This window comes from Syngnathus acus, chromosome 4 (assembly GCF_901709675.1).
Source record: "Syngnathus acus chromosome 4, fSynAcu1.2, whole genome shotgun sequence".
In the NCBI taxonomy this organism is placed as follows: Eukaryota; Metazoa; Chordata; class Actinopteri; order Syngnathiformes; family Syngnathidae; genus Syngnathus; species Syngnathus acus.
In genome coordinates this window covers 1,323,876-1,340,640 of record NC_051090.1, presented here as the reverse complement: position 1 = coordinate 1,340,640, position 16,765 = coordinate 1,323,876, and the positions used below count along the sequence as shown (strand labels likewise).

The 16,765-nt window shown below is 46.7% G+C and overlaps 1 protein-coding gene across 7 annotated transcripts; it reads left to right on the top strand.

Moving 5' to 3' along the window:
* The first annotated feature begins 1,227 nt into the window (after positions 1-1,227).
* rfx2 (regulatory factor X, 2 (influences HLA class II expression)) lies at positions 1,228-15,933 on the top strand. 7 transcript variants are annotated; one of them, XM_037248948.1, is made up of 18 exons: positions 1,228-1,442; positions 7,800-7,908; positions 8,113-8,202; positions 8,965-9,047; positions 9,143-9,410; positions 10,278-10,352; positions 10,833-11,014; positions 11,125-11,244; positions 11,333-11,451; positions 11,533-11,651; positions 13,509-13,621; positions 13,864-14,015; positions 14,090-14,187; positions 14,300-14,449; positions 14,539-14,747; positions 14,880-15,033; positions 15,119-15,161; positions 15,231-15,381. In XM_037248948.1, the coding sequence occupies exons 2-18, from the start codon at positions 7,801-7,803 to the stop codon at positions 15,344-15,346; spliced, it is 2,199 nt and encodes a 732-aa protein (XP_037104843.1). In that variant the 5' UTR covers positions 1,228-1,442; position 7,800; the 3' UTR covers positions 15,347-15,381. The 7 variants fall into 7 exon arrangements, with proteins under 7 accessions (XP_037104843.1, XP_037104846.1, XP_037104840.1 ...); XM_037248945.1 differs by lacking the exon at positions 1,228-1,442 and adding an exon at positions 1,604-1,750 and having other exon boundaries at positions 8,998-9,047; XM_037248944.1 differs by lacking the exon at positions 1,228-1,442 and adding an exon at positions 1,605-1,750 and having other exon boundaries at positions 15,231-15,933.
* The last annotated feature ends 832 nt before the right edge of the window (positions 15,934-16,765 follow it).

Below are 16,765 nucleotides of genomic sequence, written 5' to 3'. Positions count from 1 at the left end.
TAGCCATCTTTTTTTTCTTGAACTTACTGTATCAAGGAACGGAGGGCTGCATGTTGCATCACACTTGAAAGAGGTAACTCATGCGGCTATCCCAAACTGTGGCCTCCACCTTTGAACCAAAGTGCTCAACATAACAATAATATAAAATATTATCAATTGGCAACATTAAAGTCCTATTCAAGTCTATTAGACAAGTGTAGTTGTTTTTGCATGCCTAACTTGACAAGCCTTCCAAAGTATAAGAGCAATGAAATGATCAACATACAATTCCGTGCAGTGGACAAAAAGAAAGCAGTTTACCTGAAAGGTGAAGAGTTTTTTTTGTTCGTCACTTAAGAGGTATTTGACGATTTGACCATGGACTTGACGATGAATGAATGCATTCACAGGGGTGTGTGTGTGTCTACTTTATCTAAACGTCTCTCGATCGCGATGATTTTCCGACGTCATTGGCTTTTATCACACGGTCACATGTTCAAGACGACATTAAAATAATCTGGGGGGAAATGCAGGTTGGATAATGGATGGATGGATGGAAAAGAAATAAGAATACTTGAAAACATAGCAATGAACTGTTCTTTTTACGTATTATCAGATTCCTTCCAAGGGATGTTGCAGTATTGTTTTCTACACTTGTGTTGTTTTTGTGTGTTTAAACAGATGAGAAATGAAGATCTTGAAAAAAATAATAGTGATGGGTTTGAGTGAAACGATTTTCACTTTTATAGCTTTTATTTCCCTCTTTATTAATAAAAAGAACAGTCATTTTATTTGAATGTCACTTGCTATCAAAATAGCTTGATATCTGCTGCCACCGTGTGCCGAAAATCGGAAGTGCGAGAAGACAATTCGCCCTTACAAACAAGATGGCGCTGTACTGTCGAAAGACAAACATATCAAAAATACATGCATTCTTAGTTACATCATTGATGTAATTGATATAACATTATAGTAACTAGTAACACATACAATCGTAACATACAATATCAGGATAGAGCGCACATTGAGCAGTAATAATCATGATTCGAAGTATCAAGACTAGATTTGCATTTCAGAAATAAAGTTATAACCTGAAACATTAGGGAACTGTCCTTAACTAGCAAGTGGAGCCAATGAGGAGCCGTCACTTGGCTTGTCAAGACTGCCCCCCGGTGGTGGGGGTCAAGTTGACACTTTAATGGTCCGTGGGTGGGATTTGTCACTTGGCCCGCCCCCAGCACAGAGTGGACCGTGACGTCGACACTCCAGGGTAGCAACTGTTGCCTCGAGACCCCGTCGCGCCATAGTGACTGTAGCCGTGGAGACAGTTTCTTGCCAACGGGCGCAACACTCAGCAACAGCAGCCACCGCCGCCGCCGCAGCAGCAGCAGCATCTGGAGGTCACCGAACGAGTGGGAGAGAGTGACAAGAAAGACACAGGCACAACTTTTCGCAAAACTAAGGTGACTATATTCTTCAAAAGTGACTTTTATTCAAGAATGGCGTGATGACATGGCGACCGTGCGTTAATGATCCCCCCACAACCGAAGTTGAAACGCTGTTTCCGTGTTGCAGTTAGCCGACGCTTCCAGTCATTGACTGTCACTTCGTAAAATGTCTAGTTCACATCTGATGACGCGTCGTTGTTGTTTCCAACTTGGGCTGCTTTCAACATGACTTTTCCCACTTGTTGCTATGTTGTGGCGCTCTCGCTCGCTCGCTCGCTCGCTTTTGTGCGCGGCAGGCAGCACGAAGGAAGGGTCGGGCTAAGGTAACTCTCTTCGCCTTTAGCTTGATGCTAATAGCATCGCCGTTTGAAGTGTACACGTCTTTTGTCAGTGGCAGCCATGTCTTGCTCGAATAACTTTGAACTGTGAAGTGCCGTTATCCGGTCGAGCACTCAAGCAGGTGGCAGCGGAGCCGGGCTATCCTTAGCAGAGTCTCCCCGGGGCTCGGGCTCAAGTAGTCCCAAACTTTGTTGTTGTTGTCAGCTCATGTCCTTAGCAAGCACTCCAATTGCTTCGTTCGACGACAGCTTTGATCAACTCCTGCTCCGCGAGTGATCTCCACCTTGAACGCTGAATGAAGATCAATTTCGTTCACCCCATTCGCTATCCACAAGAAACAAGTCCAAGGAGTTGGTATGTTTCAGCTAGGTGGCGCTATGGTGTTCCTTTCCGCTGCTGGTTCTTTTATACTTAAAGCGTATAAGGTGAACCCCCGTTTATCGCGGGGCATCCGATCCAGACCCCACCCCAAAGGTGAATATAGGTTTTCCCCCTCTACTATGCTTCAAGCACACGTAAACAGATCAAAACACACCCAAACCTATGAATGAAACACTATTGTGCCTTTTTTTCCACGCTTGCACACATTGTTCTCTAAATAGTCAATGCGAGCTTGCTTCAAACTAATTTTCATTCACACCGTTTTTAGTTGAATGTAAAATTGACATACAAAATACAGAAGATCACAAAATAAATGTATATTCAAACATGACGGTTATTGTAAACCTTCAATCAGCCGCTACTGTAAGGCACATGGCGCAGCAACACATGCAAATGGAGCATGCCACATCGGAGTACACCTCCAAATTAAAATCTATAAATAAAACAATTGCGGCGATCTATTTGGGCAGAGATGAACCATATGTGATGCATACAGACACACGGCGAATGAACTCACTGAGCTTTCACAAAAGCCATTTTATGCACGTACACATCACATAAAGCATGTTGCAGCTTTGAAGCGAAACCATAGAATCAACGCACATTGTGTGTATACCTTTGTGGCCCTTAAATTATAGGGTCATTTTTTTGTTTTTTCATTTACAATATGATAGAATGTTTTTTTTTTTATCTTCAGAATATTCTTTTGAGGTGTGTAGGAATAAGAAAGCTGGCAGCCACATTTTCCGTACCTGAACCCCCCCCCACGGGAGTCTGTTCTGTTTGTCTCCAGGGGGACAGTGATTCTAATGAAGGATCTTTTCAGAGACAGCTGTCAGGTGCTCGGTCATTTGTAATGCTGCTTACCACTGAAGCATCAAGAAGAATCTTTGCAGCATGAAAGTGTATCTAATTAAGCCCTGCTCTGCATAATCACTTGAGTCAAACTTTCAGCACAAATTCAAATGACAACAGTGCTCTTGTACTCAAAGGCTTATTTATGCAATATGCTTTGTTATGCTGTATTTTGGCCCATTAATTCTAAAAAAAAATAAAAAAATACTGAATATATCATTTTTTTGTCACTTGCAACAATTATATGAATTGACTGTTTAGAAAAAATTATAAAGCTTCTGATTAGTTTAATTGGTGTAATTGCATCACCCATTTTACTTAGTAGCCGTACTCGTACCACTTCCAGTTATCCTTACACTTTATCAAGTCTCACAAGGTTTGCTGGCATCTTGCATAACAACCGACATGGTTAGCTTGACTATTGCGACGTGTTTTTCCCTCGAAAGTTTTGCTTGAACTCCACATTGTTTGACTTTTGAGGTTCCACTGTGTAGTCTATGTAAAAATGTCCATGCACTATATGAGAAGATGTCCGAAAACATGTGAAATAATCCTTCCAAAAAGCTGTCTGCCAAGAAAGCCAGCAATGAGAGTGACAGTGTTATGTTTACATGGCAACTTGACACACAAATACACCCAAGTCATGGAAAGAAAGCAGAACGCAAAATGTTATTCTTTTCAATGGCCGTGCTTTAATCAGGTTATTTTCATCTGGCTGTGCGGTTAAAGTGCATACTTTGTGCTTGCAGAGGCAAAGAAAAGGCACTTCAATGGGATCATTCAGTTAAATGGGATGCCGCCTTGACGCTTATGATGAACATGGATTTTTTTTTTTTCCATTACTACTCCTGTTTACAGTTTACAATGTGCCTAATGCCTATTATCCTTTGGGCCTCCCCGTTTTTGTGAAAGCTTGTGTGTGTTGTCAAGTGGAGCTCTCAGGAGGACAGCTGCAGTGGTCGCTTGGACAGTAGGTGACCTGTCACAGCCTTTGGTCACATGATCTGTGTGTGCGTGTGTTTGCTGATGCTGTATTTAGCCGATCTTGATGAGGCCCGCCGCAGCCCCAGGGAGAAGTGCTCGCTCCAGCTCACAGATATAGAGTCGGTCGGTGTCATCAGTGTCAATTGTAATCATAAAAGGCTGCCTTGTGATTTGACGTCCAAACTGTCTAATTTTGCACGCTTTGCTGTCTGGAATCAACTTTTGCCTAATGGCTTTTCCCCACAAATGAAGTGAAAAGCATGTCCTTGCGGGGCTTATTAAGTGGAAATTAATTGTCCTGTTCTTATGGCAATTTGACCGCGGGAAAGACATTTCATGAATGTCCCTTAAGATTGGCTGGAACCACGGGATCGGAGTGATTCTTGCAAATGGTTGTGGGCTTTGGTTGCTAGGATACAAAGCAACACATCTTGTCATATGCCAAAGAAACGTTGACACTGATTGGTGCATAGGCTGCAACATGTTGAAACGGGTTGCCAAATGAAATGTTTTTGAGTGTGCCTCTCCTTTCTCTCTCTCTCTATCTGCGGGCATTCTTTACATTCCACCTGTTTGTATGTATGGTGGCTACACAACTGCTAATTAAATTTCCTGCCACAAACAGTAGACAAGGCAGTGACATTTGCATTACAATGAACATTGCCTCCCCCTCTCTGCCGGGGATAACTGGAGGGAGCCCCCCCCTTTCTTCAATGGACTTTCTACTTTGGTAGAAGATGTTTAGTCAGCCTCAAAACTTTGCTTCCATGAGAGCGTTTGTTTGACAAGACACGTTTCCCGCCCTTCTAAATGCTTCTTACGCTCAACTTGAATGAAAAACGAAATCCCGAGCTGCATTCATAAATCATCCCGTGTCACGCTGGAGCCGAAGGCGCAATTTTTTGCCAATTAATGCTCCTTGTAAATTCTTTTTGTTTTGCAAAGTTAGTTGCCATGACTACTGTTGCTGCGCTTCATTCTTCTTCTTCTTGTATTCCTGCTTCTTCATCTTCTTTCAAATAAGACAAAAGAAACGTTCATTTTATTTTACAATCGATGGGTTCGGTGATAAGAATGGACATTTGGACAGTTATTAACCATTTGTGCAAGTTTGAACAGACTTTTATTTGGCCAGTCTCAGGTGTCCAGTCCTGATCTCAATACGCTGAGCTGTGAGAAGGAGGTGGGCGGGCGGGGTCCAGTGGCTTGACAGGGTAGTTATAGAAATCTGGAAAGGGTTAGAAGAGGTACAGCGTTGGGGGAGGGAGCAAGTTGCTAGCGTAGCGCTTGGCCAAACGCACCGTCGCCATAGCAACATTTTGATCTGGCTGTGACACTGTCGGGCGATGGTGACAGAGTGGACAGGTTGCTTTGCTGACGACCTGAGGTGGCGATTGGCTCACATTGACTCTCTCCTGCCATCTGCACCCCGACAAGCCACTGCCATTGGATTAGCCGTGAATTAATGAGACGGCCTCTGTTGTGGAAATCTCCATCATCTTAATACAGCCTTTTGTTGGAGCGCGTGCGCGTGTCTCATGAAATCAAAAGCGCTCGCTCGCTCGCTCGCTCGCAGGGCCCGGCCCAGCCGGCTGTCATCGGAAAGTTGTCGAATGAAAGCGCGCAAGCAAATAAATATTTTCAATTGCAACCTGTTGCCCATTGTGATTGCCGTGTCTGTTGCCTCCTCATGCCCCCCTCATTGACGTCTGTATTTAAATTCAACACGTGTCTGTTCCTGTTTAAACAAGAACAACACACTGGTCAAAGTAACTTTGGAACGCTCTGACTTGGCTCCCATTAGTTTTGAGTTGGCACCGACGCAAAGCAACCTTGAAGAATAGACTTGTTTTACACTTGATGACTTAAACATTCCTCCTTCCTGCCTTTGACCACCACAGCGAGCCAGCCAGCCAGCGAGTGAGCCAGCTCCTCATCCTGTCCTCTTCAATCAAGTCCAAAGCAGCACAAAGTGGACACATTTTTTTAATAATAGCACCGCAGGAAGAGCACCGCGTGCGTCTCCCAGTGTCTGACATTAATAGCTTACATCGTATTTATTGTTGTAAGTTTCTACTTAGTGCGAGATAGACGGATCAGGTGGGGGGATGGCATTGTTTGATTTGGGAAGTATTCTGTCGGTCGCATAGCAACAGGCTCCTGGAAACGGGAGTGGACGGTGTTGCCAGCGGCAACGGTTGTTGCTCTGCAAACAATGTGAGCCAGTGCAAACACGAGCCAAGACTGTGAGTGAGCGAGCGAGCGAGCGAGCGAGCGCCTTCATTTCATTCAACATCTGTATGTGTTTTGCTCTGATTGAGTCCTGTTAAAAACTTTCAACTGTCATTTTTAAATCTTGTCGGCATTATAGAATTAGTGAGCTTTTTTTACAAGCCTTTCAAAAGTCTTTATTTTTTTTGGGGGGGGGGGAGCAGTTTCTAAAACTCAGCAACTACTGAAAGGCTGTTGTTGATTTGTTTCCAGTTGTCAGCCAGTAGCGGCATGAACAAGTCGAATGCGTTGCGGCCCGGCCCGGCCCGGCCCGGCCCTAAACGGCAGGGCGTCCCGAGTAGCATTTTGCACTGGTGTTCCTCATTTCCTGCAGTGTTGTACTTTTGTGTGTTTCAGAGTGAACGGAGGGCGGGGGGAGTTTGCATAACTTTTCACCTTCTGCGACAGCCTCCCCTGATTCCCTTTTGCTTTTTTGGAACATTGCAATTTGGCACACATAAATCCAGCCCTTCAATGGACTAAATGCATGAAACAAACTTTCAGGCTATTCTGATGTTACAAATTTAAAGTGTATTTCAACTTGATTTACACCGCATTTGGATGATAGTTACACATCGCAAAGATTTTAATGTGCAATTGCTAATAGCCGTGTGTCAGACCAAGTGTTGTTTGAAAATTGACACACACGGAAACACATACGCGCACGCACGCACAGTGACATTTCAACATACTCTTTCAGTGTATTAGTCATGGCTTGGTCTCGCGGAAAAGCCAGCGGTGGCACACCCACATCGTGTATTGTTTTCTATCTTGAAGAAGACATACTTCCTCCACTCGCTGGAGCTGGGCCAAAACTCATTACAAACAGCAGACCATGAATAGGAAGTTCAGTGACGAATCGAAACTTTTTTCGGGGACGTCTCCATGGCCATGATATCAATTTGGCCGTTTGAGTTACGGATGTTCTTCCATCGTACCTACTCAATGTCCAAGTCACTGTCTTTAATGCTGCTCATTAAATGAAAGTATCTCAGCCCACCCCGGAGCATCTTCATTGCACTCCTCCCCCACTCAGCTCTTTGCAGTCACACTCCAAAGTTCTTGTGCAAGAAAGGCGGAGGTTGCTTGGTTGCTTGGCGGGGGTGAATAGGGAGGGAGGGAGGGAAGGAGGGGAGATTTGAGTTGGGGGTGGTTGCTATGGATTTTTCCCCATGGCAACCAAAATACGTTTGCAAAGCATTGAGGAATTTCCTCACATCAGCTGGATTATTTGCCCCCTGGCTCTGGTTCCAAATAAGCGCTGGCTATCATCAGGACCTCTTGTCATTTTCATTCTACTTTTCCCGAGGGGAACTTTTGTTTTTTCTTCATTTGGATCGTTTCATGGCCACCATTGCTCAGTTTTCTCCACTTTTTGGGGGCAAGCCTTTGTGCACATTATTTTAGCCAAAGGAAAGTTGAGTGCTTCCTATTTTTGGGGTGGTTAGGAAGTGGCCAAGTCTATGTATTTGGACTGTAAAATGTGTACTGTCTGCAAAATGAACAACAATTAACATTCCCTTGATTTCTCCTCCAAACTAGCATGCAGAGCTCCGAGGGCGGCTCCGACACTCCGCCCAGCGTGGCGACGCTGCGGACGTCATCGTCGGCCCAGGCCCCTGTCGTGCAACCCGTCCCGGCCTCCCAACAGGTACGATGCTAACGACGCAAGCTAGCCGGCCGGCCGGCCGGCCAACTGGGACTCTTGCAAATGACTTTGGAAGCCAGACCAGTCGGGGAAATAGGAATGTTTTCTTCCAAAGTTTTTCATTGAATAAGTCCTCATCCTAAATAATACAGTACAACAATCCGTGGCTACTTTTGTAACAGATCTGTCTTGTATTTATTTACACAGAGAGCGCTGGTACAAGCCACAGGCTCAGTTCAGAAAGGAGGACAAGTACAGCAGCTTTCAGTATCCAGGGCTCAACAGGTTCCACCTCAGGTACACAGTACTGTACATGCGTACATATACAGTGCTGTGAACATGGACAAAGTTTGAGCATTCTTTGTCAAATTGGGACCACAATTGACATCCTGAGCCCATAACGGACGGACGGCCAAGCTGTCGCGCATGAACTGAAAGCTGCTGATTGAAAGCTGAATGTTTACGCTAGCTTTCTCTGCTCACAAGTGTCTTTCTGTGGCTGAGCCTGGCCCGCTGCCTTTGCACCTCTCTTCTTATCAAATACTCTCAGCCGTTCTCGGGGGAATCGGACGAGGATCTCGGCATGCTGCCTGCGCGGTTCTATCGCTCTCGCCTTTTTTGTCCGCACCGCACTGAGAGATGGCATCAGTCTTTGCTGCACACATTTGTGGAAATGAACACGGAGTTTGTTTTCTGCAACGCTCGCTGCCTAAACATTCCCCAACCGATGTCCTCGCATGAATGTTGTCTTACCGGCTTTGCTGTCGCTTCTTCTTTCTTTGAGGAGACAAACAGCCTCACCGGTAGGACATCAATTGGGCAGCTGCTTTGGTTTTGCAGTTGCAATGGGACAACTAGCAGCATTCTTTTTTTATTTCTTTTTTATTCAAATATTAACCACTCTGTTTAACTCTACATACGTTCAATGTTCTCACTTGGCTGAAAAAAACCCGCACATACTGGGTGCTTGACACTTTCCATAGTGTCTGTTTTTTTAAAAAAAAAACTAAATTAGGGTTTAAAATGGGCCTGTTTTGTATTTATGGTCATTCTTTGTAGGTGCAGCAATCACAGCATGTCTATCCGTCCCAGGTGCACTACGTCGGGGAAGGCGGAGAGGCTGTTTACACCAACGGAACAATGTAAGCATTCTTACAACAGCGTTACACATCCAACTTAATATTTTTGTTTTATTCGAGCGGATGTCCTCGCTAACCAGCGCAGTGCTTCCTCACAGTCGCACGGCCTACTACAACCCAGAGGCTCAGTTGTACGGCCAGAGCAGCGGGGGGTCCTACTTTGACTCGCAGGCCGGCGGAGCGCACGTGGCCACCGTGGTCTCTTCTGCCAGCGGTGGGGTGCCGCCTCATAGCATGGTGGGCATCGCCATGGACGTAAGCAGCAGCCATATCATCTCCAGCGGCAGCACCTATTTGATCCACGGAGGAAACATGGAAGGAAGCCGCAACCACATATCTCACTCTTCTCGCTCCTCTTCGGCCATGGTGAGCGAGCGACATGCGTTCGTTCAGCTGTCTTGTAGCATCCACGTCGTTATGATGTGAGCATCCCACAATATATCCTGTTCCTAATGCTACGGGCGGGGAGCAAAACGGTGACATCAGCTGCGTAGTATGGGCCATCCGCAGACAGCCTGTAAAACGGGGACACTGCCTTGAATAATTCAGCCGTGCCTTGTTTCAGCACTTTTCACAGGCACTTGTGCGCCCTGCGAAACAAAACAACCCCTGGGGCTCATTACCATTTGGCCAGGAGCCCTCGGGAGCATTCTTAGGGCTTGGAGCGGAGCCTCCTCTTTTTTTTCCCCCCCTTTTCTTCTATGTCTCCAGTTGGCTGCGCTAGCTCGTCTTTTCTCTGGGACTTGAATTCCTCCTCCGGCTCAAATCAATGTCCCCGTCGTCGTCGTCGTCCCTTTTACCAATCAAAGATAAAAAAGAAAAAAAAAAATCACTTAATAGGTCCATCACTGTATTTGGGGCTTTGTTTTGCTTTGTTTGCTAAGTTGCGACACTGCTGCCCTATTGTCTCTGAGCTTGACGTGACCTGTGGCCCTATTTGTGGGTCCTATTTGCATACATTGGAGTTTCTGAGCGCCGGCCAGACCCAACTAAACTCTCGGCCCCTCGATTTGCATGCTTTTGTGTGGCAATAATGGTTTTGGCGGCAACACTGACTGATTTGAATGGAAATGCACCGACCGATCTGGCTGCTTGCTAACAGTCTTATTTCCTTTGGTCTTTATTTTTGTGTTTTAATGTACTTCTGCTTATTTCTGACTCTCTCTTTTTTTTGTATCTTTCTCGTTTGCCTCCTCCCCCTCCTTTTTTATTGCATGCTCCTTCTTTCTTTAGCTTGAAATGGCGATTGAAAACCTCCAAAAGTCTGAAGGAATTGCAAGTCACAAAAGCAGCCTGCTCAACAGCCATGTAAGTCCATCTGGAAGTTTCTTTGAAAAGGACATGAGAACTTGTGAAATCCGCGGCTGATTTTGTAGGCGGCGTGTTTTTGCCGGTGTTTGCAAAGTGGAAGGCAGCAGCGACCGCTGCGGCTTGACTGACAACAGCACTTTCCCACCGACGTGCCTTATTGTTTGGATCTTCTTCATCCCTGCTCTGCTTTCATTTGCTGTCACTCCTTGACTCTGCATGAATGTCCCTATTCCCTCAGTCATTGTGTTTTGTACGAAACAATGATCCGCTCCGAACAAACATCCTGTCCTGAAGCAGCCTTAACACGACGAGTGCAGACGGTGGCGTCGTATTGAAAGAAAACGGACAGGGCAGGTGTTTGTGGCGGTGTTAAAAATCAATGTTTCCTTTGCTGTTTGTGTGTTGCCTCACCTTTGTTGTGAAATTGCACACCCACTCCATTGTCTGATTCCCATTTGATTTGTATTTTTTTTTTAGCTCCAGTGGCTGCTGGACAACTACGAGACGGCGGAGGGCGTGAGCCTGCCCCGCTGCTCCCTCTATAACCATTACTTGCGCCATTGCCAGGAGCAGAAACTAGATCCGGTCAATGCTGCCTCTTTTGGCAAGCTGATCCGCTCCGTCTTCATGGGCCTCAGGACCCGACGCCTCGGAACCAGGTACGGAAGCGCCCCGGCGGCCACCGCCGTCATCAAGTAGCCACGTATCCCGTTTGATGACGCTTCTACGCTTCTCTGATGACATCCTTTCGGCACTTTCCATCTTCCAGAGGCAACTCAAAGTATCATTATTATGGCATTCGGGTGAAGCCAGACTCACCGCTCAACCGGCTGCAAGAGGACACCCAGTACATGGCCATGAGGCAGCAGCCCGTCCACCAGAAACAAAGGTCACCATTCTTAGCTCTCCTCAATGCTTCTTCTAAGGCAGAAGTCATCAACTGTCATGTCCCTTTTTCTTCTACGGTGCCCACGCAGGTTCAAACCTCTGCAGAAGGTGGACGGAATGCCCGACAACCTGTGCGTCAACTCTCATTGTAACAACACTCCGGAACAGTCGGTGGCAGCTCAGAGCCAACACCATCAGCAGTACATCGGTCAGTACAGCAGCAGCGGCAGCAAAATGATCGTTGCCGTCATTTCGCTAGCTTGTGTGATTGATGATGTGCTCGTTGCAGACACAGCCCACAGTTTGCCCGAGTTCCCCGCTCCTGACGTGGGCACTCAGCCTCTGCCAGAGCGCATCACTTTGAATGACATTAAGAAGCTGCAGAGCCTCTACAGAGACCACTGCGAGGTAGGCGACTGCCGTACGCAGCCAGCCCTCGACGGCGTCAAAATCACACGTTAGCTTGTCTTTTCTTCTTGGGTCATCCTGCCAGTGCTTCTTTGAATTGGGGATTGCTGATGGTGGCTAAGAATAGATAGCATTAAGATGTACAGCTGAACGTTTAAAATCTCAACTAGACTGAGGAGGTACTTGACTTTCCTCCACCATCATGACCAACATTCAAGTAAAGTACACAAGTGATTATCAAAAAGAGGGCAGTGGGTGTATTACTAAAAGCTCCATTTATTATTGTGTACTACTATAACATGAACACTGTGCTTAATTTCTTTTCCCCACACAAAAATTTGATAAAATGGGGACTATTTAGAGATTTTAAAACACTTGGAAAAAATGAATCGCAAAGATATAACATCATTTATGGGACAATTGATTTACATTGAAAAGGGAAATAATAATCAGAAACATTACAATCAGGGGCTTAACAAACAGCCAGCCAGCCTGCCATTTGCTTGTGTGATGAAAGCAGCTTTATCGCATTATCGCCGGGCTCCCTTGTCCATCCTCCTCATGCTCCTTTTGTTCCAGCCTTCTTTTCATCCACCAGCGGGCGGCTGCCTTTTAAGACATGCCAATTAACCTTTCTGCGCGCTGGCTGGACATCTCGGTGTCTTTGTGGTGGCCTCCCCGCGAGTCTTTGTGTTGCCTTGTCTGCGGACGGGCTCCGCGGCCTTCCGCCTTTGTCTGCCACTCTCACGCCGCTCCTGGACTCCACGTGTTGAATGTTCACGCTACTGACTCGGTTCCCCTTCATTTGGAACCAAGCGTGACCTGTTATCTCATTAGCGGAGGCCTCTCCTTATCTGCCTCCAAAGTTACTTGCACGACAAATGCTCAATTGAAATCATATTTTGATTTTTTTCTTTCCCTGCACATGGGAAAGACAGTAAAATGCAATAAAGTGTGTATAGTTTGAGTGACAACATTTAGATTTACGCCCCAGAACATATCCAATGCATGGCCATAACTTATTATTATTATTATTATGTGTGCTTTCTTCTCAGTATGATTTTTTTTTTTTTTTCATTTTATGTTCTTTTTCCTGTGAGGCCAAAAACTGTGCGCTTGTACAAAGGGGGATGGGGAATTCTCCTTTTTGTTTTGGAGTTCTGTGTTTGACCTGTTGCTGGGGGCAACCGTAAACAAGGTTGCCATGGCGACAGTTAAGGAGACTCAAAAACATAGCTTGTGATCGAAGCCTACACTGCTGTGTAAAAAGATCCAGCGGCTAGCGCACGCACACACACACACACACACACACACACACACACACACACACACACACACACACACACACACACACACACACACACACACACACACAGTCATTGCCAATGTCTTAGAAGATCTGCTGCGGTAAATAACAGCTCAGCAAAAAGATGAGTTTTATCTATTCCTGTTGACGTTATCTGTTGCAGTAGAATTGTGGTGGTCCTCTTGTATGAATTCCTCATGTGTCACATTTAAGTTAAGGTAACTAGCCTCTACATTCTGTTGCACACGGGCGAGCACATTGCCAGTGGCGCAGGAATGTGTGGCAGTTCAGCTCAAAATTGAAGTGGAGATGAAACCTAAATGTGACCTTTGGGAATGGTGCCCATGATTGATGTGCTGCGTTCCTGCTGGCTCGCAAGTGAAGCAGCCGGGGCCCACAGTGAGCGGGCGCTGCCTGCTTGCCTGCTTGCCTGCCTGCCTGCAGGATCTGTGTTGTGTGTCTGGTTGCCATGGTTCACTTCTCAATGTTTCCCCACCCACCCTCCCTCTTCCTCCCTCCCTCCCTCCTCCCTCTTCCTCCCCTCCCTGCAGGCCACACTGGATGTGGTGATGAACCTCCAGTTCCACTACATTGAGAAACTCTGGCAGACCTTTTGGTACTCAACAGCGACATCTAGTGACGGGAGCACCACCATCGCCAGCAGGTCAGAGCACACGCAGGAAACAAGGCTTGAAATAGCAGACCTTTGGGCCAGAAGAATAAAGTTTAACTTATTATTTAGTATAAACCTCACCCAGATTAGAATAAAAATAATAATTCATACACATAGACGTCAATTTCTCGTTTGTGCCCTTTATGCAGAAGACCAACTGCAGGCTTTTCCAGGCATTACAAATGTTCAGTATCGGATTTTTAAAACAGTATCATCGTCCAACTTTTGTGCAGTGACGATGAACTGGAAGGTGTGCTGCCCAGAGAGAAACTGGTGAATCTTTGTAAATATGAACCAGTACGACTATGGATGAGGAGCTGCGATCACATCCTCTACCAGGCCTTGGTCGAGATCCTCATCCCAGATGTGCTGCGCCCTGTCCCCAGTCAGTCCTCAAATATTTGGAATGAAGATGTCATGTGAAGATGCAGATTTGTAACCCAATTTATCTTCCTGCAGGCACTCTCACTCAGGCCATCAGGAACTTTGCCAAGAGTCTGGAGGGATGGCTGACTAACGCCATGACCAGCTTCCCTCAAGAAATCATCCGCACTAAGGTGAGCAAAACAAACATGCATGCCTTTTTGCGACTGACTCAGCAGAATGAAAATACCATAAGAATGTTAGCATGATGGATTCAACCTTAACGTGGTACATCTCTTGACGTAGGTGGCAGTGGTCAGTGCCTTTGCGCAGACGCTGAGACGTTACACCAGCCTCAACCACCTGGCCCAGGCGGCGCGTGCCGTCCTCCAGAACACCTCACAGATCAACCAGATGCTCTCCGACCTCAACCGGGTTGACTTTGCTAACGTCCAGGTTGTGGACAGCTTCTTCATTATTTAGTCCAGTCGGCAACACCGGGTGGACTCTTTGTTGACGCCTTGTGTGCGTGTGGCGTGTTACAGGAGCAGGCGTCGTGGGTGTGCCAGTGCGACGAGAGCGTGGTGCAGCGTCTGGAGCAGGACTTCAAAGTCACCCTGCAGCAGCAGAGTTCTCTGGACCAGTGGGCCACTTGGCTGGACAACGTGGTCACTCAGGTTCTCAAGCCCCACCAGGGCAGCCCCAGCTTCCCCAAGGCAGCGCGGCAGTTTCTGCTGAAATGGTCCTTCTACAGGTACACAACATTGCTTGGGATGAAATCAAGACATATTGGAAAGATTCAATCAGGGTGACAAGTGAAGCAACATCAAAACATTGAGAGATACACACCTGTAGTACTAACCTTTGGCCCCGCCTCCTCACCCAGCTCCATGGTCATTCGAGACCTGACTCTGCGCAGTGCCGCCAGTTTCGGTTCCTTCCACCTGATCCGCCTGCTGTACGATGAGTACATGTTCTACCTGGTGGAGCACCGTGTAGCTCAGGCCACTGGAGAGACGCCCATCGCTGTCATGGGGGAGGTGAGGGGAAACTCTGCCCTGCTCACAATGTCAACTGTATTGCTTTCAAACTCACTTTTTATCTCTTTTTTTTTTGACACTTCAGTTCAGTGACCTGACCTCCATGATGCCATCACTCATGGAAAAAGGTAAAACAACAACTCAAGTATACAGTAGTGTGCAAATGAGATTTCATTGAAGCTTTTCCACTTTGTCAGATGTGTCCTTCTCGGACGAGCTGAGTGACCTGGGTAGCGACGCCGACGTGTCCCGGAGCGAGCCGGCCGTGAAGCGGGAGCGCATCGAAATGAGCCACCCTCTGCAGGAGATGTGAGGCCGCTCCGCTCCGCTCCCTCCGTGCAGGAGATGTGAGGCCGTTCGGCCCGGCCCGGCCCACATGGCGTCCTTCGCCCGTGTACATTTTTTCGCCGCTTGATCAAGTGGTTGTGATGTCAGTCCTAGCAACGCTAACAGTGCTGCCTTTTCTTTTCCAAGGAAGCAATCTCAACACACAACTAATATTCTCTTTTTGTTTTGTGCAACTGTGAATGAGTTTGTGCAGTCCATTATTTTATGGGTGGGTGGGTGGGGTGTAACGCGATGTGTGCGGTGGTCAAGTGTTGTTGTTTTTTTTATGATTCAGCTTGTTTGAATTCAATTAGCTGTGCCATGGTGTCATTTGAGTGCCTTAGATTGCTAACTTGGACTCTAGATGTCAGGCTGTCCCCTCAGCTGTGCCTCGACCGCACTATGAATGTATCGTCGGCAAACCTCATCCAAGCAAGCACCTTTCACCAAGCAAAAGTGGAGGTGTGAGCGTGTGTGTGCATGTGTGTTTACTTGTGGCCTCTGCTGCACTTTGCAGCTCACAAAATGGGAAAATCAAATAAACATGCAACTGATGGACCCAAAGGACCTTAAGCCTCAGCACCTTGGCCATTGTCTGTGTGTGTGTGTGTGTCTGTGGTTATCCAAACTGCCAACATGAAACTAGATCTGCAATCAAGCAATACTGCACAAGTGTGGAAGGGGGGGTGGGGGGATCTTGGAAAACATGTTGGAATGCGGCCCCCAGGACTAGAGCTTGACTCCTGTGACCTTTGACCATGATATTTCCCTAATAAAGTGGCCTGTTATTAGATACACTTGAAAGTGGCGCTGTACCTAATGGAGTGTCCGTGTCATTCCCTCGTTAAGCGCACCTGCGTGAAAAGTTTTAGCTCCTGCGGAACGTGAAAGTGACCAAAATCTTTTCACGCAGGTGCGCTTAACGAGGGGAATCTTGGAAAACATGTTGGAACGCGGCCCCAAGGACTAGAGCTTGACTCCTGTGACCTTTGACCATGATATTTCCCTAATAAAGTGGCCTGTTATTAGGTACACTTGAAAATGACGGTGTACCTAATGGAGTGTCCGTGTCATTCCCTCGTTAAGCGCACCTGCGTGAAAAGTTTTAGCTCCTGCGGGACGTGAAAGGAGCTAAAACTTTTCACGCAGGTGCACTTAACGAGGGGAATCTTGGAAAACATGTTGGAACGCGGCCCGAGGACTAGAGCTTGACACCTGTGACCTTTGACCATGATATTTCCCTAATAAAGTGGCCTGTTATTAGGTACACTTGAAAATGGCGGTGTACCTAATGGAGTGTCCGTGTCATTCCCTCGTTAAGCGCACCTGCGCGAAATGTTTTAGCTCCTGCGGAACGTGAAAGTAGCTAAAACTTTTCACGCAGGTGCACTTAACGAGGGGAATC